Source organism: Nelusetta ayraudi, unplaced genomic scaffold (genome assembly GCF_046127955.1).
Source record: "Nelusetta ayraudi isolate G7.1 ecotype Tasmania unplaced genomic scaffold, CSIRO-AGI_Nayr_v1 ptg000162l, whole genome shotgun sequence".
NCBI classification, from domain to species: domain Eukaryota; kingdom Metazoa; phylum Chordata; class Actinopteri; order Tetraodontiformes; family Monacanthidae; genus Nelusetta; species Nelusetta ayraudi.
Genome location: NW_027466212.1, coordinates 8823 through 32500, shown reverse-complemented (window position 1 = coordinate 32500; position 23678 = coordinate 8823). Strand labels below are relative to the sequence as shown.

The 23678-nt window shown below is 48.3% G+C and overlaps 2 protein-coding genes across 2 annotated transcripts in view; one reads left to right on the top strand and one right to left on the bottom strand.

Moving 5' to 3' along the window:
- Positions 1-6573, top strand: part of sardh (sarcosine dehydrogenase) — a 22613-nt gene extending 16040 nt beyond the window's left edge. Inside the window, exons 17-21 of the mRNA XM_076013925.1 lie at positions 2186-2279; positions 3809-3971; positions 4076-4244; positions 4922-5057; positions 5742-6573. Of these exons, the coding sequence (XP_075870040.1) occupies positions 2186-2279; positions 3809-3971; positions 4076-4244; positions 4922-5057; positions 5742-5870 (691 nt within the window). The 3' untranslated portion in view covers positions 5871-6573. The remainder of the gene's footprint in view (positions 1-2185; positions 2280-3808; positions 3972-4075; positions 4245-4921; positions 5058-5741) is intronic.
- A 238-nt stretch (positions 6574-6811) lies between these two features.
- Positions 6812-16515, bottom strand: dbh (dopamine beta-hydroxylase (dopamine beta-monooxygenase)). Its single transcript, XM_076013927.1, has 12 exons — positions 15942-16515; positions 13472-13618; positions 12315-12572; positions 11773-11949; positions 10701-10803; positions 10010-10176; positions 9760-9903; positions 9430-9468; positions 9141-9200; positions 8653-8780; positions 8353-8512; positions 6812-7742 (listed from the first exon to the last, which is right to left on the bottom strand). Exons 1-12 carry the CDS (start codon positions 16323-16325, stop codon positions 7629-7631), a joined length of 1881 nt encoding a protein of 626 aa, XP_075870042.1. The 5' UTR covers positions 16326-16515; the 3' UTR covers positions 6812-7628.
- Positions 16516-23678: the final 7163 nt, after the last annotated feature.

Here is a 23678-nt window from a genome sequence, read left to right as displayed (position 1 = left end):
GAAACTTTTAGCAGTGCCGTTTTAAAAAGCAGTCAAACACCAACGTTTCCCGCTGCGAGAGATTAAAAAAAAAAAGAAAAAAGGAAATGAGAACCGACTGGAAATTATTTCCTCCTTCATCACAGAGCTGGTATCAGTGTTTGCAGTCTAATCAGGTTCTGTTCTGCTCGGCTCTTACAGTTCTTTTAATAAGTGTGCGGCTGTCTTCAGAGAGCTCTTCTTCTTCTTCTTCTTCTTCTTCTTCTTCTTCTTCTTCTTCTCCTTCTTGCTCTTCTTCTTCTTCCTCCTCTACTTCTTCTTCTTTTTCTGCTCCCTGAAGGCTCAGCGGGACATTAGAATTTAGATTTCCACATCACATCCCGTCACCTGCACTTCTGTCAAGATGAATCCCCAGTGGAAACGCTTCTCTGTTAGGGAGGAGGGAGGAAGGAGGGAGAGAGAGAGAGAGGGGTAGACGGAGGAGTGGTGCGGGAGTGAATAAAAAGATGTGGAATGAGTCCAGGAAGTAGTCTCAGCCCTTATAACCAAAAACACACCTGCAGTCGCAGCAGCTGGTTTACCTGGATATACTGTTAGACTAAGCTCCGCATTGTACAAGTCAGGCAGCATTTTCACCTCCCGGCCAGTAGGTGTCACTCTGGCCTCAGTATCACAGTGTAGTTCAACAAGAACACAAGACCTACTGCTAATTGAATGAAATCTGCCAGACTGGCGCGTTTTCATCTCATCGTAAACGCTTTTAATGCTACGCATTTGAGCTAACGATAGCGGCCATGGCAAATTGCGTGACTGCTAACTGTAGCTAGAAGATCTTAGCCCACCAGTCCAACCACTGTTGCTGCAGCGGCATCGAATCCCTGTGTGATCGGATGGGATACGTTTCTGACCTAGCATGAAATTTCCGACATTCCGTCTGTAAAAACTAGACGATCCGACTTGAAAAGCTCCCGTCGGCGTTCCGAGCGGAGCAGCCGGTGTGCTTCCCGGAGGAAAGAGGCAGAGCTCCCTGGGCCGAGGCGTTGCCTCGATTTGGAGTTTCCAGTTGTACGTCACAAATGGACCCGTCTGCCTGATTGGCGGATAATCCTCGGCATTGTGGCAACCACTTTGTTTTGCACACTGGCAGAATGTGTGTGTGTGTGTGTGTGTGTGTGTGTCTGTGTGTGTATATGCGTGCGGTATACAAACAGAATTGGCACTTGCCTTGCGTCCTTCTGCTCGGCGCTTGTAATGATCTCGACTCTCCTCCCTCGTCGTTGCAGAAAATCAACCCTGCGACGTTTCAGCTGCTTCTTTTTTTTAATTTTTTTTCTCCTTCTTTTTATTTGGTTCCCATACGAAGCAAATTGATCCGTTTAGAGCCGGAGGAGGGAGAAAATTACAGTGTTTATGGAAATGTGTTTGTCATGGTTTTCCTGCGGCGGAGGTGACGCCTCGCTGGGAGTTCGGGGGGGGGGACTCGCAGTGTGGCGGCGGCGGCGGCGGCATTTGCTGTGTGATTATGCAGCTTATTAATAATAAATTGAATTATTTGGTGTCTTGTAAGACAGTCGTGGGTGTGTGTGCGTGTGTGTGTGCGTGTGCACACGTGCGAGTGTGCTTCTTTTTTTTTCCCTCTTTCGATTCGGAGACAAATTGGTGGTTGGGACACACACGGGAACACACACAAACATCACAGCGCATCATGAATGCACATTTATTGATTTCGGCCACACACACGCGTGCACACATACACACAGATGCACACACACAACTCTACATCCAACTAGGGCAACATTGATCGCGCCTACACGGATACACAAACATGTACTCTGTACACACACACACACACATGCAGTCAGCCAGTGAGCTAAACTTGGACCTGTTGTTTTTTTCTTTTCTGTTGACTCATCTTTATGTAATATTGATTTGTGTGTGTGTGTGTGTGTGTGTGTGGCAGAAACAAGAGATTTGTCTTTTTTCCCCCCCGCCACTTCTACACAATTTTCTCCTCACCTGATGAAAAAGGAAACAAACATCTCGTCCGTTTCTCTGCATCACTTCCGCTCCGACAGGCTCCCTGTTTTGTTTTGTTTTGTTTTGTTTTGTTTTTTTGGTTTTCACATCACCTCTCGCACGTTTCATGGCTGCAGCACGTCCACGCTGCGCTGGTGAAGTCATCCTGTCGTGTTTTCTGTGTGTGCAGCCGGCTGGTGCTCCAGGAGGTGCTGGACGCCGACCTGAGCAACGCAGCTTTTCCCTTCTCCAGCCACAAGGTCGTCAGCGCGGTGGGACATCAGGTGGGGGAAAAAAAACAAAACTCATTTGTTTGTGTGTGTGAGTCTGTGCAGGAAAAATGAAAGCAAAACCGAGAATAAATGTAGCAGTAGAAGAAGAAGAGTTTGCAGGCCAAGATGGCACAGCAACAAAAAAACGTCACGGCTGAAACTTCATTTCAGTCGTCCAACTGTGGGGCTCGGTCGGTCGGAATCGGTCACGTGTGCGTGTGTGCGTGCGTGCACGTCCGTCCGTCCGCCTGCAGCTCGACAGGAAGTGGATCATTGGTGTCCTCGCAGCGTGACCTTGACACGCTTCCTGGCCTCGGATCAGACGGAGCGTGTCGCACCGGCACATGCCGCGACACATATGTCCTCACACACACACACACACGTGCACACACACACACACACACACACACACACACACACGTCCTGGTCGCTCTAGCGTGAATTCAGCCGCCCCTTCGTGTTCGCCGTGTCGCAGCTGATGTGTTCCGGCTGGTTTGCTGGTTCTGCTCGTTGGTTCGGTCTGGTTGACGTTTTAATGGCGGCTGGAGGAACACTGCCCCCCCCCCCCCCCCCCCACCAGCCCCACCACCCCCCAACCCTCTCTGTGCCCAGTCACATGAGTTATCTTTTTAAAATGTGTTTTTGTCAACTGTGTGTGTGTGTGTGTGTGTGTGTGTGTGTGTGTGTCCCTGTCCCTGGCGTCTGCCTCTGTACATATGGGTCCTGCAGTGCTCCCCGCCTGCCTGGACAGATGGCCTGTTGGCTGAGTTTTTCTCCGTCTTCCCGTCTTTCTCGCCGGCTTCCTTCCCCCCCCCCCCTTCCCCCAACCGAATTCCCCCCACCTCCTCCTCCTCCTCCTCCTCCTCGCCGCCATCATTGCAAAGTGTGATCAGCATGCAAAGTATCACCAGTGATATTTTGACAGTCGCTCCGTTAGCGAATGTGTCAAATGAATCCGGAAATGAAAAAAAACAACAATCCATCTCATCTCTGAAGATATGTGAGAGGGAGGGGATGAAATGTGATGATCCTTGCAGGCGGATGGGAAAATTTTTTTTTTTTGTGTGCTTGCAACACAAGAAATGAAACATTTTGCATCACTTTCCTCATTTTTCTACGGTGTTGCTTTTTGGTCGTCGTCGTCGTCTCTGTTATTTGCTTGCGTTTGCAGCGAGGCTGCGTTCAGGTCAAAGGTCACGGACACACCCACAGACAGGTGTCGGCTCCGCCCTCAGAAGCTGCCTTGTTTTTTGTCCCCCCTTTTCATCATTCATTCATCACTTTCTTTCAATGTTCAAGCATTTTTTTTATAGCAGGTGGCTGTTAAAGGGGGCTTAAATATGCTGATGATTCATGATTGAATGATTCATTAAAACCATGCAATGGCGCTGTGTTGGAATCCAGGATGAAAAGATAGTAAAAGTCTGCTCTTCCTCATCATCACTGCTCTTCCTCATCACACTTGATCCCAGCATCTGTCGCCACTCGGTCTAATCCCGCCTCCCGTGCCTCCCTCCTCCTCCTCTCTCCTCCCCCGCCAGGTGCGAGCCATGCGCCTGTCCTTTGTGGGCGAGCTGGGCTGGGAGCTGCACATCCCCAAAGATGCCTGCCTGCCCGTCTACCAGGCGGTCATGGCAGCCGGCGCCAAGCACGGCATCATCAACTCGGGCTACAGAGCCATCGACTCGCTCAGCATCGAGAAAGGTGACCACGGCGTCTCAGCGGGAACGCAAAAAATGAATCCGACCTCAGGGTGTCACTGTTTCACTCTTCTTCTTCTTCTTCGTCTTCTTCTTCTTCTTCTTCAGGCTACAGACACTGGCACGCCGACCTTCGCCCGGACGACACGCCTTTGGAGGCGGGGCTAGCCTTCACCTGCAAAATGAAGAGCACCATCCCGTTCCAGGGCCGCAATAGGCTGGAGGAGCAGAAGAAGGAGGGGCTTAGGAGGCGCATCGTTTGCTTCACCATCGACGAGTGAGTTGGAACGCTGACGCTTCCTCTCTTCCTCCACTTCCTGCTATTGCTTCGGCTAAAATCAATCTGATTGGCCGAGTGGATGGATAAAATCCGGCATAAATTTTGATTATTTTTGATTATTTCGATTGAAACTTGCGTGTGACTCCAGACTGTGAACCCAAATGACTTTGTGTCTTCTTGTCTTACTTCCTGTTTCTTAAACCCAAACCAAAAACTAGCCTTAAAGCCTCGCTAGCTGTAACTGTAAGTGGCGGCAGCTGAGGACGCGCAGGGAGCCGGTTTGTTTTGGCGTACACGCAGCGCAACACTACGCCATCTAGTGGTGAAATGTTCATGTGCCACGTAACCACTCTCAAGATGTGTGGGATCTCAATCTCAATCTCGGCTGGTTAAATTTTTTGTTGCTACTTGTGTTTAATTATTGTCAGTGCACACAAGCAGCAGCAGTAATTAGCCGCCAGGAAACCGTCTCCCTCATTATGCAAATTAGCTTTTTTCGCCGAGTCGGCATTTCCTCTTCAGGGGCCGACAGCGGTGATTAGTGAGCGCACGTGTTTGGACACAAGAACACATTAGACGAAACGTGCTGCGAACTCCAGAACGGCTTTGAACAGACGAGGTTGTCTCAGTGTTAGCATTAGCATTAGCATTAAAACTCTCTTGTCTCTCTCCAGCAAAGTCCCCATGTTCGGACTGGAGGCCGTTTTCCGCAACGGCGTTCCCGTGGGCCACCTGCGGCGCTCGGACTACGGCTTCTTCATCGACAAAACCATCGGCTACGGCTACATCCGCAACCCTGACGGAGGAGTGGTGAGTCGCACACCCACCCAACCCCCCATCCTTGCATTTTCCAGCTTTAGGAGTTTACATGAAAGGTGAATATCTGGCAAGATGCCACCTTTTTACTTGTGCATTTGTCTGAAAGTGAGCTTCAGTAGTAAGTATACGAAAAAAAAAAAGTAACAATAAAAATAAGAGCAAGAGGAAGCGGAACAGCTTCCAGAGTTGCTAAAGCTTGTTTTGGTTGCCGGGCAGGAAAAAAAAAAAAAAAATCCTGAAAAATTGGAACAATCCTTCTGTGATTTGTTGGAGACTTTAGATCCCAATCTGCACACTAACACGGACACACACACACACTGCTGAACAAAGCAGATTGACTGATTGCTTGTCACAGTTTTCCGATCGTGGTCTTGCAGAAATAGCTGTGATGAAACGGCTGGTTCCATTTCTTCCTCCTTCTGGCATTATTTCTCAAGTCTTTGTGCCTCTAAGATGAAAAGAGCCTGCGAAAGCATTTTCAGTTTGGGCGGAAAAGAAAAAGAAAGAGAAACAACGTTAATAATGGCGCCTCACGCTGGGAGCCGCAGGTACTGGCTGGCAGGCAAACTCGGCGTTCTCGGCGGTGCTGACGAGGACGTTCACGACACTTCTGCCCTCCGGACTGCAACCCTGAGAGTAACTTCTTCCTTTTCCTCCGTTTGTCTCTCTAACCAGGTGAACAACGACTTCATCAAGAGCGGCGAGTTCACCCTGGAGAGGATGGGCGTGACGTACAAGGCCAAGGCCCACATCCGATCCCCGTTCGACCCCGAGAACAAGCGCGTCAAGGGCGTCTACGAGTAAGATCGAGTTCAATAGAGAAAAAGAAAAAACGAAAAACACACAAGTTGGGACTTAATTTAAACATCTCTATTGTTTACATTTTGCAATTGCGTGAAAACAGAGAGACAATATTCCGTCGCAGGTCGGGATGCACGATGGCCAACTACAGGATTGAATTGGCTGATGTCTGAATCCGTTTCAAACTCAGTTTTGTTACGTTGCATTTAGTACACAGACATTCATTTTTTGATCCACTGTATTTAATACGCTATTTAGTCTCAACGTGTCCGTCCATACTGCCGCTGTGTTATCATGCATCCCCAATAAATAGTCTTTCATCACATTTACGGAATCAAACAGTTTTCTTTTGTTTTTTCATTTTTACCAGCTGAACTTTAAAGACTCGTTTCAAAATCTTTAATCGGTGCTTTAATCTGCCCAAACGTCATGTTTTTAGGCTAGAATGAACATATTGTTAAGCGTTTGCACTAATCCGTCAGGAGTTCTTAATATAAAAAAATAAAGAAACATACAACAATTAATAAATAAAAAAAAATAAAAACTACTCGTCATACAGATTGATTTTACGGAGAGCCTTTTAAAACGTTTAGTGTACGATATTGTACTTTTAGTCATCTCAAAGTATTTTGTTAGCACTCAGAATATCAGCAAAGTGAATGAGAAGCTGATGAAACCTGAATTAAAAATTCTTTCAAAAATCAAACTTGCTCCCAAAGTGTTTTACTCGCATCTTTTGCAGCATGTTGTCCGACCGTCTGTCTGCTTATGAATTTGACTGAATTGCGGTGGTGGGAAAATAAAAAAAACAAAAAACAGCCAGAGGCCACTCGGAACCCGTCACAACACCAAAACACTGTTGAAGACCAAAAGCCGGTCATCAGAGAGCAGCTGCTCCACAAAGTAACTCGTCCCTCCGTTATAAACTGCAGCCGCTCAGGTCGGTTTTGTTTTTTTTCTGTTTTTTTTTGTTCTGTTTGTTTTTTTAATGATTCCATAACTCAGTTCAGGCAGCTGAGGAGCTCTCCGTCTGATTTCCCCATCAATCAAAGTCGACATCGTATAGCTCACAGAGGGGAAGAAGGGCTCCGGTGTTTTGCTACATCTACAGACCCATCAGGCCGATGAGGCCGCAGCAGACGAGTCGGGGCTCAAGCATTCAGGTTCTGTGCTGATTCTGTGCAGCAAGTTCTTTTTTTTCCTGGTGTTAAAATTGTAAAAGTTTTGATGTGAAGAAAACGCAAAGTGTGGAGGAAGCTGAATCGGCTCCTTCTCAATGTGCTGAAAATAAAAATCTGTGTGCAAAAAATCCCCAACAACCTCTTACTTGCTGTCTTCACTCCTGTTTGGAAACTGTCAACAGTCAACAGTCCTATCCAGTCAATGTCTTTGAGTCGATCCAACGGGTTCAAAAGGACAAAATAAAAAAAGTGTATAATTTGTACTGCGCATTAATAAACCTGTATTAACTTATTAGATAAATTATTACAACCATGACTTGCGTTTGTTTTCGCTGGGACTGACTTGAGTTTATTACACTGGCCATCGATAATATTCCACAATGCAGTGGCAATTATTTACATCATGAGTAATGAAATAAAAGTAGCAAGAAGTCACATTGAAAAGATAATATTATGAATATATATTTAAGATAAGAAAGAAACTGTTTTTCAAAATAATTGTCCAATCCCCTCCTCTAAAAACCAACCAGACCTCCCAGTTGTTCTGCGATGGTCGTCCTCTGCAGCGCCCCCTCCTGGATCAGACTCGGGGCGTGAGGGGGCGGCCTGTGGGACTGGCCGCGCCCTCACAGGGGTAGCGCGGCTTGTCCAGGACGGAGGTCACTATCGGCACAGGCTGCTTCGTCCAGTCGCCCTGCAGGAGGACAGGAAGTCACAACCGGTTCAAACTGGTCCTACCTGATTCTGGCTGGTTCTAACTGGTTCCGACTAGTTTCAACTGGTGCTGACTAGTTCTGACTGGTTGTAACTAGTTCTCGCTGGTTGTGACTGGTTTTGACTAGTTCTGACTGGTTCTAAATTGTTCTTAGTGTTTCTAACTACTGGTACTGGCTGATTCTAACTGGTTTTAACTGGTTATGACTAGTTCTGACTGGTTCTAACTGCTTCTGGTTGGTTTTAAGTGGTTCTAACTGGTTCTACCTGATTCTGGCTGGTTCTAACTGGTTCCCACCAGTTTCAACTTGTGCTGACTAGTTCTGACTGGTTGTCACTGGTTCTAGTTGGTTGTGACTGGTTCTGAATTGTTCTTAGTGTTTCTAACTACTGGTACTGGCTGATTGTAACCGGTTTTAACTGGTTATGACTAGTTCTGACTGGTTGTAACTGCTTCTGGCTGGTTTTAAGTGGCACACGTGTGGCTTTGTGTTGCTACTAGGCAGAAAGGAGGCTGCTCTTGACGCAGAGGTTGGCTGAGTGTGTGTGTGTGTGTGTGTGTGTGTGTGTGTGTGTGTGTCACGCCTCACGCTGAAGAGGCGCGCCGTGGACTGGTTGCAGTGCATGTAGACGGGTGCCGTGTTGTAGAGCGAGTCCAGCACCTCCACGGCGAAGTCGTCCCACTGAACCTGAGAGAACTGCTGCGTCACGTCCACCGGGCCGCACACACACCGCTCGTTACCATGGAACCTGGGGAGGAGGGGAGGTGTGGTGTCACGTGACGGCTGCGGAGGAGGAAGGCGTGTGTGTGTGTGTGTGTGTGTGTGTGTGTGTGTGTGTGTGTGTGTGTGTGTGTGTGTGTGTGTGTGTGTGTGAAGGCGCTTTCACACCTGTCCATGGCGGTGAAGAACTTCTGCAGGTAGTCCGTGTCCACGTGGGTCTTGCAGAGCTCCAGCTGGGTCCGAGGGTAGTAGTGCACGTAGTTGACGCACATCTCGTCCATGATGCCGAAGCCCCCCTGAGGAGCAAACACATTAACGCTGTTGCTGTGGATGGATCGGATGCTTTGCTTTTGTGTTTTTAGCGTACGTGCTAATTTTTGACTCAAGTCCACAGGTGGCTTTTCTAAAAAACACAGATTAAACAACAACACAAGAGGAAATGGATCAAATTTGTGAGTTTAGCAGCATTATTGATAACAACAAATAACAAACAAAAAACAAAAACAATCCCCCAAAAAGCAACAAAGTTAAAAGTCCATATTTATCAATGGGAGCGCTGTTGTCTTCTTGTAACCCTGGACTTCCGCTGGAAGCCACCTGGAGGTTTTGTAAAGTTCTGCACCACCCTGTGAATACAGGAGGCATTGGCTACTCACCACCGTGGGCTTGGTGCGGTCCTCAGTGTTGAAGGTGCACTTTGTGATGAGGACGTCGCCCTGCAGGGAGGAGAGAAGCTCGGCTGTTCAGTTTTTTTATTTCATTTAAAAAAAAATTTTTGGAGCAGCAGCAGCAGACTAATCAGACACTTTAGATGCACAGCAGTAGCAGTAGAACAAGGAGACTTCTGGAGCAAAGGAAGCTGAGCTCTGGCTGGGTGGGAGGTGGGGGCCAGGGGGTTGGGATCTGCAGGTAGGGGGCGCTGGAGCGACTATGGTTGGTACTTACGGGCAAAACGTTCACCATCTTTCTTAGGACACGGATTGTCTGCGTGCGGGGAAGAGAGACACAAGGACGGAATGTTAATTATTAACGGGAGCTCTGGTGTAGGAACAACAGGGAGTTGGTGGGGGGGGTGCTGTGACGGTGCAGTGAATCATAGGGGAAGCACGGTGGCGTGTTCGTGGTCCGTGTTGGTCTATGTTGTATGTAAAAGTGATCATCTCCATCCAATCAGCACCCAAGTTTGTTCAAGACTCCTCCCTCTTCCTCCCTTGGCTCTCGACAACAACAAAAGCAACAGCAACGACCTCTCGCGGCGCCCCCGGCAGGACGGACCTGGTAGTGCGCGCTGAAGTGCTTGTCCTCCTGCACCACCTCCTGCTCCCTGCCCTCCCGCACCAGCACGGTCCTCACGCCGCGGCCCGCCAGGTGCGTGTGCAGCTGCGAGGCAAAGATCCAGATGCCCCCTAGTGGCAGAGCCTGGGAGATACAGGACGGGGTCGGAGGTCAAAACGCTGAACAAAGCCACTCACCAGCACACGATTCATGGATTTTTTGTGTTTTGTGTTTGCGTGCTGTTACACACAGTGCGGGTGCACTTGGAGGTGCAGTATCCGCTCAGGAAGAAGCTGCGCTGCTGGGGCGGGACAGCCATGACCGGCGTGTAGACCAGGCCCAGCTCCATGATGCCGGCGTCGTAGCGCCTCAGGCTGCTGGTGAAATGAAGTCGAATCCCTGACGAGTCGCGGCGGCCTGAGGGGGGAGCCGTGGAGCACTTACTACAGACCAGCACCTGCCTACCACCTTTTATATATGTATATATATATATATGAATTGAATTTAATCTATAAAATTCTGCCTGGGTGCCCTGAGCACTGGGTGCTAAATTTCCAGGACTGAATGTTTTCTGCACGCACTGCAGAGCAAACAGACGAATCACACAATGGATTTTTTTCCCCCACTTCTGCGGATTTTCACTGACACACATCACTAGTAAACAATGTTGGCGATGGGAATTTTAGCGTAACGTGGGCGTCTGTAAGAGTGTAATCGTGCACACTGAGGAGGCAGAGAGCAGCCTTATGGCTTCACTGCTCATTCATATTCATGGGATTTTAAATGTGATTCTCTCAACGATAAAACTTGAGGAAAGAAGCCCGGAAATACTCAATGAAGATATTTGGAAGAAAAAGAAAACTTGGAAAAGTATGAGTGTGTACAGTCAGCGAGTTTGAAATGGTGTGTGTGTGTGTGTGTGTGTGTGTGTGTGTGTCTACCAGAAATGAGAAGAGGGTTATGGTAGTGGACCTCCAGACGAAGGAACCTGGAGGAACCTGGTCCACCAATAGGCAGCCCTGCATCAGGAGGATAGTAAAAGGCCTGCAAACATACACACACACTGATGTCACAAAGGGAGCACAGAACCCCCTCATTGTTGTTGGGGACCATACCAAAAGCCTTCTCTTGGCTCCACCCTCTTAGACCGTCTTGTTCTTGTATCAATTTTCAAACACATGTGTTTAGGTCCCACGAAGCCTCAGTTTTTAGCAGGAGGCTGCAAACAGAGGGCTAAATCTGTATGTATGTATGACATGTAGGCAGTTTTTTTTTTTTTGTTGTAGTTGTTTGTGAATGATTAATCATGGAATGCTGCTCCACTGACGTCCAGAATGAAGTGGGGGACGTGAGAGAGCCTTTAATCATCGGAGGTCTTTGTGACGCAGCTGCTTGTTAAATTAAAAAATTGTTTCACCTGCAGATCGTCGCCTCCCACTGCCAAACCGCAACATCAGTGGGCGACGACAGCAGCAGCAGCATCGGGCCTCAAGCGCTCGCCGGCCATAATCGGCTGTTTCTGTTTGGATGGTGGCTAATCCAATCAGAGAGCAGCGGGCCAGAGGAGGCGGCGGCCGTCCCGTCCCGTCCCGTCCCGTCCCGTCCTATCTGTCTGCTCAGCCAGCTGGACGTTGGCCAGGTTACGTAAGAAGTTGGGTTGATTTAATCCCGGATTAATACACGAGCGAGCGACTCGCTACCTCCCGCCGCCGCCGCCGCCAAATTCCTGAGTGATGATGCTTCGCTCTGTACGCTCCCTCCCTCCATCCCTCCCACGACCTTTCCACCGCGCGTGGTGGCACATCATCCAGCGTCCAATAGGAAGCCTCGCCAAGCAATGAAATTTCACTGGCCCGCTTTTAAACGCAACCGACTGGACGTTCGCCCAAGTCTGCTTCCGAATAACTTTTTACTGACTTTACAAAACGGTGAAATAAAATTGTTTGGATTTGGCAAAAAAAAAATCAACAACACATTAATCTGACTGGCCGATAAGGGGGTGTCCAGTCGTACCTCGGCGCCCATGGCCCAGGCGGCGAGCACGTGGCGGCAGGAGTCGAGCTTGTCGGGCTTCATCTTGTCGTCGCAGGAGCCGCTGTAGCCGGGGACGCTGCGGACGTCCGGCGAGCACTCGAACACCTCGATGTGGTGCACGATGGCCTCATTGCCGCGGGTGATCACCGACTCGTACTGAGAGAGAGAGAGAGAAACAGCTTCCGTCATGGACACGCCGACCTTGACGTCCACCAGGTGGCGGAGAAGGTGTTGGGATCAGTGTGTGAAATACAAGGGGTTCTTGGGGGTTTGGACCCTGAGACCCCCATTTTTTGTGGGGGTCTCAGATTTTTCAAGCTAAAGAAAGCTCAGATTCAAAAAGCTAAAAAATAATATAAATAATTGTCACTAAAATGTCTTTACGATCACAATTTCTAATAATAGCTGCAAAAGTTGCATCCATGAAATATTGTCAGATTGTTATTGGCCTCCTGCATATTAAGTAAATTTATATTAGTATTGAGTTACAAGCAGGAGGATACTGGTGGGACCACGGCTACCATGACGATGTGGTTCTTGGGCATGTTCTCCGGCAGCTGCTTGATGAAGCACCAGTAGGTGGTCTCCTGGCCCGGGATGACCACGTCCGGTGCCCGCACCTCCAGCGACTGGGCGTCGGCCGGCAGAGTGGGTGGGGCCGTGTCGGGGCGGAGCATCAGCACCCGCTGCACCCCAGTCTGGATGCTGGACAGGTTGAGGTACTGCAGCAAGGGCAGCGGCTGCGTCAGGAAGCCGTAGATGACGTGGACGGTTCCCTCCTGGAAGGCGGGAGGAGGGGGTGGAGGTGGAGGAGGAGGAGGAGGAGAAAGGAAGGAAGGGGAGAAGGAGGTGGAGGAGGATGAGGAGATGGAGGAGGTGCAAGAAGAGGTGAAGGGGGTGAGGATTAGATGTTGGAGGAGGAGAGGGAGGAAAAATAAGAGGAGGGCAGGGGTGGAGGAGTAAGAGGAGGAGGAGAAGGAAAAGGAGGAAGTGGAAGAGGAGGTGGTGGAAGAGGAGGAGAAGGTGGAGGAAAAGTAAAAAGGGGGGAGAGAATAGAGGAGGAGATGGTGGAGGAGGATGAGTCGTCAGTTATTATTAATTATCGTCATTATTATTATTATTACTACTATTGTCTGTTTGCCGCGGCGAATCACAGCGCCTCATTGTGTTGTCATAGTGACGCACGACTCCATGGAAACCAGAATCCTCATCCTCAAGAAGCCCCCCCACTCCCCACTCCCTTACCCAACCATCATACCCCGCCCCCCTCCCTCCCACCCCGAGGACGGATTAATGGGTTCGCCTGAAACCAGGATGGAGGCTCTTCTGCCCGCCTGCTCACAGTCCGACCAGCTGATCTTTGGCTCCGGCCTGGAGATAAAGCAGCAGCAGCAGCAGCGGCAGCGGCAGCAGCAGCAGCGGCAGCAGCTGCAGTGGCAGCAGCAGCAGCAGTGGCAGCAGCAGCAGCAGCGGCAGCAGCAGCAGCGGCAGCAGCAGCAGCAGCTCTGCCCTGAACTTTCATCAGGAGCAAACCGACTCTAAATTTGTCAGACGTGTGTTATCTCTCTCCAGCTCTGCCAGAGTCAAAGACACGCTGTCGTTCCGTGGCAGGCGGCGACTGGCAGAGCAGAAGAGTCTCGACAGGAGATTCGGCACGGCGAGCCGAGATTGGCCGAACCTCGATGAGGTAATCTCTGGGGTCGCAGGTGCTGAAGGGCCGTCTGAAGAGCAGGTGGAACCCGTCGGCCCTCTGCTGGGCTTCCAGCAGCTCGTAGTCCTGCTGGGGGTCCAGGGAGACGTGGCCTTGGCTGTCGCTCCAGGCGTCCTGGCGAGAAGAAACACACACACACACATACACACACATACACACAGCACAGAGACGTTCAGATTTTAGCTTTAAAAAATCAACTGACATCCGACCTCCTTTGAAAAAGGTAATTAGTGGAGGTTTTCTATAAGAAGACTGCTTGATGAGCCGAGTCAGGACCCGGTGAAGGTGCATGAAAAAGTGCTGGAAGTGGTTGGAAGTGACTGAACTGATTTTTTTTTAAATTCTCGTCTCTTCTGGAGTACGAGGTTCTGGTCAAATCCAGGCGAGGATGAAACCAGACTTGAGGATGAAACGTGACTTCTATGGGCTGCTACAGTCGGGGTCACGTGGTATTCATTACAACAAACAGGCAGAAAAAAAAAACGTATTAAAAAGAGGATGAAACAAATCGTTAAAGAGATAAAAACCTCTGGTTAATTTTAGCACAATCCCGCCTGGATTACAATCTGGCAGCCGCGGTGCCAACAGGTGAATCTGCGGCTGATCGAGTCGTGTTTTGCTCTGTGCTTTTCTTTTTTTTTTTATTCATTTGTTCATTTTTAATTTTTTGTTGTTTTTTTTGTGTGTTTCTCACACTGAGCTGCGTCCAGAATAGCACCTAACATCTCCCCCTTTATTTCTGCCTCGCTCCCTGTCGCTCTTACATAACTGTTCCTCACAAAGCGCAAACGCCACAAAACTGCAGGCCGACGCGTTCAGCAACACGCACGCACGCGCGCGCATGCACACACACATACGCTCACGCCGGATGTATAAATAAGAGGTGTCGTGGGCAGAGCAGCAGCGCCGTGTGTGTCTTGTGTTGCACGCATGTCCATGGAAAAAGAGTCCACTTGAATTTTATTTATTTATAATTTTTTTTAACTTCTGTAGAGGCGTCTTGGAGTTTATTGAACTTTATATAAGAAGATGTGCAGGACTGTTTTCATCTCAAGGTTCCCACTTCAGACGTACCGATCAGCGAGTGTCAGCAACATGGTTTTCTTTTTTGCTCTTATTGACTCAGAAGCTCGAAATAAATGTACTGGTGTATTTTTTTTTCATTCTGTGCTAAATTGGTCTTCTTTTTATTTTTTTTTGCTGAAAGTCATATATTATATATATATAGCTATATTAAATATACGTGTGTATATATGCATATATATACACACACATAATGAAATCAACCATAATAAAATCAAATTTGCAAATGATAAAAAAAAATACAATTTACACAGAGAAGACGGTGGAAAAAGACACTCAAAAGTTGTTTTGTTTTTTTTTAGTTTAAAGTTAAAAGATCATTTAAAACTCCATATCTTCAGAAATCTTTCAGAAGTTTTTTTGTTTCAAAACCTGAACTACCAATCTGTTCCTGAATAAAATAGAAAAATACGTATTTAATTTTTTCATAAATAAATATCGAGCTGCTTATTTTGAAGAGAATATTAATGATTTAATTTCTAGTCCTTCATCAGCAGAATAATTAAGACTGTGCGCCAAAGCCTTTGCTGTTAATAATCTGGGTTTAATTACAAAGGATTAAGTTCAATATACAACATGGTTTTATTTTAATGCGTCACGTTTCCTGATGCCGTTCACTTTGGGAAATTACCTTTGCTGCGTAATCACCCACTTACAGTCGGCTCGTTGGTCTTCTGTTGCATTATTGTACCCAAAAGGCTTTCATGAGTCACAATGATAGAAAAGGCATTTCACACACATTAAAATCAGCATGTGGATTCAATTTTGAGAAGCTGATATCTGCCAGAGATTCCCCAGATGAACTCCGACTATTAGAGCATCTCCAGGGATTTTAAATTATCCGAGCTGATAAGATCGTTTGAGAAAACAGTGCGGCAGCTTTCGACTGAGAGAAAAAACTGAAAAATGAATCCGATGAGACCCGGCTGCCCGGTAGCGAACGCTGAGGACGTGGGAAGGAAACATTATCCGTGTGGATTAGTGAGTCTGGTGGCAGGATGAAGAGTGAGAATTGCAGGTGGAAGAACCTTTTCTCTGATAACACGACGGATCATTGTAGAGGAAAGTGCCAGAGTGAGTCTGGTTTCTTGTTTGCTTGCCAAATATAAATTTAAACAAATTTAAACTAAAATACTGTGATATTCCAGCTGTGATTCAATATTATACTCAAGTATCGTGATACATCCATCCTGGAGTATTTCCACTCTTAAGACTAACACAATTTCTTGGCAGCTCTCTTTGTTCAAAAGGACAAAAATGTGCAATATTTTCTGAAAAAATGTATCTAACTTAGATAATCAATTCAAGCATCAAGTGTCAAGATCTAAAATGTGCAAAATTTACCGAAACTCACCCCAAAGTAGTACTGTGTGCCGGTGTTCCACAGCACCACCAGGTCGGTGTCGGTGAGCTGGCCGCGGTCGGACATGCCCAGGACCAGCCCCTGCTGGACGTCCTTCACCCTCAGCTCCATGTAGATCTCCTGCTGGGCGTAGCTCACGTTCCAGGCCAGCTGGACTTCGCCGCGGGGGTCCAGCGGCACGCGGAAGGGCATGGGCAGCGGCGGCCGAGGGCGGCTGGAGGGGGCGCCAGGATGCAGGGGCAACACCTCCATGGGTTGCCCACCTCCTCCCGGCGCCTGGTAGGAGGCCACCAGGATAACCATGACCGTGGCCAGAGCCGTGAAGTACATGAGGGTGACGTCCTGCAGCCGGAGGTTCCTGTTGAAGAGCCTCATGGCGACGGGATCAACCAACCAGATGGATTCTTTGGTTCCCTCAGGTTTTTTTTTTTGTTTTGTTTTGTTTTGTCTTTTTTGTAATTTAAGAATCCAGCGAGATGATTTTAGAACTCGAGGAGAACTCTGCGGAAGTTTGATCGTTCTGCTTCCCGACCGGCGTCGTCTCCCACCAACTGTCCCGTCGCGTCCCACTGCCTTGGTTTTTAAGAGGCTCCTCCCCCACCGACTCGCTTGTTTTTATCCGGACTAATGGCATTACGTTTGTCGGGCCAAATTGGATTGTGTTCTTTAAGCCCCCTGGGGGTTAACCATGATTCTGCACATCTGCCAACCTCTAATTGATCCAGATTCAAGCCATGGACATTATCAACGACAATCTGCTCGGACAAAAACCTCGCTTTCTGCTTGCCTCCGCCTCCTCCGCCTCTCTTGGGGCTTTTGCTCGACTTCTGTTGCACGTTCTCCCCTGCGAGGAATCGTGAGTCGAGCACACGGCCAGATCTGCCCGGGTCTCTCGCCGCCCCGTTGGCCGTTTGATTGAAAAGGGGGGGACGTGAAGGAGCACCTGTGCAAATGTAAACAGGGCATTAGTGCATTAGGGGCCCCTTGGCCTAAAGCTAGCGCCTCGGGCTGCAGGAGACCTAATCAAACTGTCAATTATGGTCTGGCAAAGCAAGAGGGACACGCTGGGGTTGATGGGAAAGGTTAGTGTGGCCCCCGCGGTGACGCCGCTGCGCTCTTTTGTGCAGGTGACTTACGGAGGTTAAGCCAATTTAAACAGATACAATCAGGGGTGGTTCACTCTCCGTTGGCCCACAACCAGTTTCTTTTGCGCAGATAAAGCGAAACGTACCATCAGTGTGGCCTATCATTAACATTAGCACCTGATATAATGCATCTAAGAAACCAAAATCACACAGGCGGCATTTTTAATCAAAAGTCCGGGTCTGTCTGCCTGTCTGTCTGTCAACCAAGGCTATAAAGTGGCCATTTTTTTCCCCTTTTGTCGCCTGTTTTTTGCTGTTCTGGTTCTGCTGGCTGCCCGCTCATCTCATTTCCACCAGCATCCGTCAAAGCAGAGGAGTGACGGCTGCGTGGGTTTTTCAGGTGTCTGCAGAAAGCATCATCAAGACCTGCTGCCGCTGCTGCAGGGTGAATACTAATTCTGCATGTGCTGGATTAAATTCTCGTACGTGACGTCAAACTGGCTGAGGTCTTTTTTTCTTGCCTATTTCAATTTTCCTGGCCGACAAGTGGAGAGGCAGAGATCTGAGCGGGGAGAACAGAGAAGGGAGCGGAGCAGAAAGAAACAGGCTGCGAGTTAATGTAATAAAGGCCTGGAGTCCCTGAGGCAGAAACACTGAGTCGTTCCAACGTCTGCAGCCTCCGTTCCTCTCAAATCTTCCTCTCCGCTCTTGACTTGAGCGCCATCAAACGAGCGGCCGCCGCGCCCGCCGCGCTCCTGTCGCCCTCTCTCCCACGTTCTTCCACGAACGCAGGCGCCCGGTGAAGTCGCTGCAGTCTGCCGGGGTGGGGAGGCTCTCGGGGGGGAGGGGCAGATGTTTGGTGGAGAAGATGAGGGTTTGGCTGTGTTGTCGCCACAGAGCCCTGGGGTCCAGCTGACATTATCCTGCAGAGAACAATCTAGATATAGACCTCCGCCCAAAGTTTCCCATGACGCTTTGCACTCAATTTTGGGATTTTTTTTTTTATATGCATCAGCACACAAACAGGACATGCTCTCTCTCTCTCTCTCTCCCTCTCCCTCTCTCTCTCTCACACACACACACACACACACACACACACAAATCCATGTGAATCCATGAGAAAAATGACATACTGTTTATACAGTTTTACAGTTTCAAACTATCAGAGAGAGAGAGAGAGAGAGAGACAGAATGTGCTGTCTGTGTGCTCATGCATATGAAAAGAAAAATCCCCAAATTGAGTGCAAAGCCTCATCGGAAACTATTGGTGGAGGTCTATATCCGGATAATGTCAGATGGACCCCAGGGCTCTGTGGCGACAACACAGACATTTTTCAGCCCCTTAAAAAAAAAAAAAAGAAAAAGAAAAAATTCATATACTGATTTTCCAACATGTTGAGATTTTGTCTTTTGTCTTTCCTGTGAGTTTCTCACTGATATGAGTCTTTTGAGAAAAAGTAATTCAAATAAAATTTGAAAAGAAGGAAAGGGGAGCTAGCTGTCGCTAGCTCCTCTTACCTGTTTGCTGCTGATCCTGCTGCTCCCAGTTGAAGGAAATTCGAAATGCTCGGAAATTCGATGAATGCAACGCAAGTTTTTGGTTTGAGTTGTTTTGTTTTTTGTTTTTTTTGGTTTAGTCATTCACACAAACGCACACACACACACACACACACACACACACACGTGTTGTACCTCTGGTCCACACCGGGACTTGATCCTCTGATCTCCGAGTTGGAGTCAATGTTGTAAACCACCAGGCCGTCTTCAGCGCTGACAGGGAAAAGAGTTAAACTGCTGACTGTGGTGTGAGAGACCTGGTATCAATTCCTACTTAAGGCAACTGCTTGTTGTTGTGCGATAACAGGTGGAGACTTGGGGGCTCCTGATGAAAGAGCAAGTGGCCCCATGTCTCTAGGACAAAGTTGAAATTTCACCCCATAGACTTGCATTGAAATAAGGCTGAAGCTAGGGTTAGGGTTAGGGTTAGGGTTAAGGTTAGGGTTAGGGTTCCTCAAGTACTAGAAGCCCCAAATTTGCTGTGGGCGCTTCTTGGGGGCTCCTGATGAAAGAGCAAGTGGCCCCATGTCTCTAGGACAAAGTTGAAATTTCACCCCATAGACTTGCATTGAAATAAGGCTGAAGCTAGGGTTAGGGTTAGGGTTAGGGTTAAGGTTAGGGTTAGGGTTCCTCAAGTACTAGAAGCCCCAAATTTGCTGTGGGCGCTTCTTGGGGGCTCCTGATGAAAGAGCAAGTGGCCCCATGTCTCTAGGACAAAGTTGAAATTTCACCCCATAGACTTGCATTGAAATAAGGCTGAAGCTAGGGTTAGGGTTAGGGTTAGGGTTCCTCAAGTACTAGAAGCCCCAAATTTGCTGTGGACGCTTCTTGGGGGCTCCTGATGAAAGAGCAAGTGGCCCCATGTCTCTAGGACAAAGTTGAAATTTCACCCCATAGACTTGCATTGAAATAAGGCTGAAGCTAGGGTTAGGGTTAGGGTTAAGGTTAGGGTTAGGGTTCCTCAAGTACTAGAAGCCCCAAATTTGCTGTGGGCGCTTCTTGGGGGCTCCTGATGAAAGAGCAAGTGGCCCCATGTCTCTAGGACAAAGTTGAAATTTCACCCCATAGACTTGCATTGAAATAAGGCTGAAGCTAGGGTTAGGGTTAGGGTTAGGGTTAGGGTTAAGGTTAGGGTTAGGGTTCCTCAAGTACTAGAAGCCCCAAATTTGCTGTGGGCGCTTCTTGGGGGCTCCTGATGAAAGAGCAAGTGGCCCCATGTCTCTAGGACAAAGTTGAAATTTCACCCCATAGACTTGCATTGAAATAAGGCTGAAGCTAGGGTTAGGGTTAGGGTTAAGGTTAGGGTTAGGGTTCCTCAAGTACTAGAAGCCCCAAATTTGCTGTGGGCGCTTCTTGGGGGCTCCTGATGAAAGAGCAAGTGGCCCCATGTCTCTAGGACAAAGTTGAAATTTCACCCCATAGACTTGCATTGAAATAAGGCTGAAGCTAGGGTTAGGGTTAGGGTTAGGGTTAAGGTTAGGGTTAGGGTTCCTCAAGTACTAGAAGCCCCAAATTTGCTGTGGGCGCTTCTTGGGGGCTCCTGATGAAAGAGCAAGTGGCCCCATGTCTCTAGGACAAAGTTGAAATTTCACCCCATAGACTTGCATTGAAATAAGGCTGAAGCTAGGGTTAGGGTTAGGGTTAGGGTTAAGGTTAGGGTTAGGGTTCCTCAAGCACTAGAAGCCCCAAATTTGCTGTGGGCGCTTCTTGGGGGCTCCTGATGAAAGAGCAAGTGGCCCCATGTCTCTAGGACAAAGTTGAAATTTCACCCCATAGACTTGCATTGAAATAAGGCTGAAGCTAGGGTTAGGGTTAGGGTTAGGGTTAAGGTTAGGGTTAGGGTTCCTCAAGTACTAGAAGCCCCAAATTTGCTGTGGGCGCTTCTTGGGGGCTCCTGATGAAAGAGCAAGTGGCCCCATGTCTCTAGGACAAAGTTGAAATTTCACCCCATAGACTTGCATTGAAATAAGGCTGAAGCTAGGGTTAGGGTTAGGGTTAGGGTTAAGGTTAGGGTTAGGGTTCCTCAAGTACTAGAAGCCCCAAATTTGCTGTGGGTGCTTCTTGGGGGCTCCTGATGAAAGAGCAAGTGGCCCCATGTCTCTAGGACAAAGTTGAAATTTCACCCCATAGACTTGCATTGAAATAAGGCTGAAGCTAGGGTTAGGGTTAGGGTTAAGGTTAGGGTTAGGGTTCCTCAAGTACTAGAAGCCCCAAATTTGCTGTGGGCGCTTCTTGGGGGCTCCTGATGAAAGAGCAAGTGGCCCCATGTCTCTAGGACAAAGTTGAAATTTCACCCCATAGACTTGCATTGAAATAAGGCTGAAGCTAGGGTTAGGGTTAGGGTTAGGGTTAAGGTTAGGGTTAGGGTTCCTCAAGTACTAGAAGCCCCAAATTTGCTGTGGGTGCTTCTTGGGGGCTCCTGATGAAAGAGCAAGTGGCCCCATGTCTCTAGGACAAAGTTGAAATTTCACCCCATAGACTTGCATTGAAATAAGGCTGAAGCTAGGGTTAGGGTTAGGGTTAAGGTTAGGGTTAGGGTTCCTCAAGTACTAGAAGCCCCAAATTTGCTGTGGGCGCTTCTTGGGGGCTCCTGATGAAAGAGCAAGTGGCCCCATGTCTCTAGGACAAAGTTGAAATTTCACCCCATAGACTTGCATTGAAATAAGGCTGAAGCTAGGGTTAGGGTTAGGGTTAGGGTTAAGGTTAGGGTTAGGGTTCCTCAAGTACTAGAAGCCCCAAATTTGCTGTGGGCGCTTCTTGGGGGCTCCTGATGAAAGAGCAAGTGGCCCCATGTCTCTAGGACAAAGTTGAAATTTCACCCCATAGACTTGCATTGAAATAAGGCTGAAGCTAGGGTTAGGGTTAGGGTTAAGGTTAGGGTTAGGGTTCCTCAAGTACTAGAAGCCCCAAATTTGCTGTGGGCGCTTCTTGGGGGCTCCTGATGAAAGAGCAAGTGGCCCCATGTCTCTAGGACAAAGTTGAAATTTCACCCCATAGACTTGCATTGAAATAAGGCTGAAGCTAGGGTTAGGGTTAGGGTTAGGGTTAAGGTTAGGGTTAGGGTTCCTCAAGTACTAGAAGCCCCAAATTTGCTGTGGGCGCTTCTTGGGGGCTCCTGATGAAAGAGCAAGTGGCCCCATGTCTCTAGGACAAAGTTGAAATTTCACCCCATAGACTTGCATTGAAATAAGGCTGAAGCTAGGGTTAGGGTTAGGGTTAGGGTTAAGGTTAGGGTTAGGGTTCCTCAAGTACTAGAAGCCCCAAATTTGCTGTGGGTGCTTCTTGGGGGCTCCTGATGAAAGAGCAAGTGGCCCCATGTCTCTAGGACAAAGTTGAAATTTCACCCCATAGACTTGCATTGAAATAAGGCTGAAGCTAGGGTTAGGGTTAGGGTTAAGGTTAGGGTTAGGGTTCCTCAAGTACTAGAAGCCCCAAATTTGCTGTGGGCGCTTCTTGGGGGCTCCTGATGAAAGAGCAAGTGGCCCCATGTCTCTAGGACAAAGTTGAAATTTCACCCCATAGACTTGCATTGAAATAAGGCTGAAGCTAGGGTTAGGGTTAGGGTTAGGGTTAAGGTTAGGGTTAGGGTTCCTCAAGTACTAGAAGCCCCAAATTTGCTGTGGGCGCTTCTTGGGGGCTCCTGATGAAAGAGCAAGTGGCCCCATGTCTCTAGGACAAAGTTGAAATTTCACCCCATAGACTTGCATTGAAATAAGGCTGAAGCTAGGGTTAGGGTTAGGGTTAGGGTTAAGGTTAGGGTTAGGGTTCCTCAAGTACTAGAAGCCCCAAATTTGCTGTGGGCGCTTCTTGGGGGCTCCTGATGAAAGAGCAAGTGGCCCCATGTCTCTAGGACAAAGTTGAAATTTCACCCCATAGACTTGCATTGAAATAAGGCTGAAGCTAGGGTTAGGGTTAGGGTTAGGGTTAAGGTTAGGGTTAGGGTTCCTCAAGTACTAGAAGCCCCAAATTTGCTGTGGGCGCTTCTTGGGGGCTCCTGATGAAAGAGCAAGTGGCCCCATGTCTCTAGGACAAAGTTGAAATTTCACCCCATAGACTTGCATTGAAATAAGGCTGAAGCTAGGGTTAGGGTTAGGGTTAGGGTTAAGGTTAGGGTTAGGGTTCCTCAAGTACTAGAAGCCCCAAATTTGCTGTGGGCGCTTCTTGGGGGCTCCTGATGAAAGAGCAAGTGGCCCCATGTCTCTAGGACAAAGTTGAAATTTCACCCCATAGACTTGCATTGAAATAAGGCTGAAGCTAGGGTTAGGGTTAGGGTTAGGGTTAAGGTTAGGGTTAGGGTTCCTCAAGTACTAGAAGCCCCAAATTTGCTGTGGGCGCTTCTTGGGGGCTCCTGATGAAAGAGCAAGTGGCCCCATGTCTCTAGGACAAAGTTGAAATTTCACCCCATAGACTTGCATTGAAATAAGGCTGAAGCTAGGGTTAGGGTTAGGGTTAGGGTTAAGGTTAGGGTTAGGGTTCCTCAAGTACTAGAAGCCCCAAATTTGCTGTGGGCGCTTCTTGGGGGCTCCTGATGAAAGAGCAAGTGGCCCCATGTCTCTAGGACAAAGTTGAAATTTCACCCCATAGACTTGCATTGAAATAAGGCTGAAGCTAGGGTTAGGGTTAGGGTTAGGGTTAAGGTTAGGGTTAGGGTTCCTCAAGTACTAGAAGCCCCAAATTTGCTGTGGGCGCTTCTTGGGGGCTCCTGATGAAAGAGCAAGTGGCCCCATGTCTCTAGGACAAAGTTGAAATTTCACCCCATAGACTTGCATTGAAATAAGGCTGAAGCTAGGGTTAGGGTTAGGGTTAGGGTTAAGGTTAGGGTTAGGGTTCCTCAAGTACTAGAAGCCCCAAATTTGCTGTGGGCGCTTCTTGGGGGCTCCTGATGAAAGAGCAAGTGGCCCCATGTCTCTAGGACAAAGTTGAAATTTCACCCCATAGACTTGCATTGAAATAAGGCTGAAGCTAGGGTTAGGGTTAGGGTTAGGGTTAAGGTTAGGGTTAGGGTTCCTCAAGTACTAGAAGCCCCAAATTTGCTGTGGGCGCTTCTTGGGGGCTCCTGATGAAAGAGCAAGTGGCCCCATGTCTC

Coding starts and splice junctions, on each gene's coding strand:
- dbh (XM_076013927.1), bottom strand. CDS start 16,325: ATGAGGCTCTTCAACAGGAACCTCCGGCTGCAGGACGTCACCCTCATG. Junction 13,619..15,941: donor GCACACAGTACTACTTTGGG/GTGAGTTTCGGT, acceptor TCTTCTCGCCAG/GACGCCTGGAGCGACAGCCA. Junction 12,573..13,471: donor CCAGAGATTACCTCATCGAG/GTTCGGCCAATC, acceptor CCCGCCTTCCAG/GAGGGAACCGTCCACGTCAT.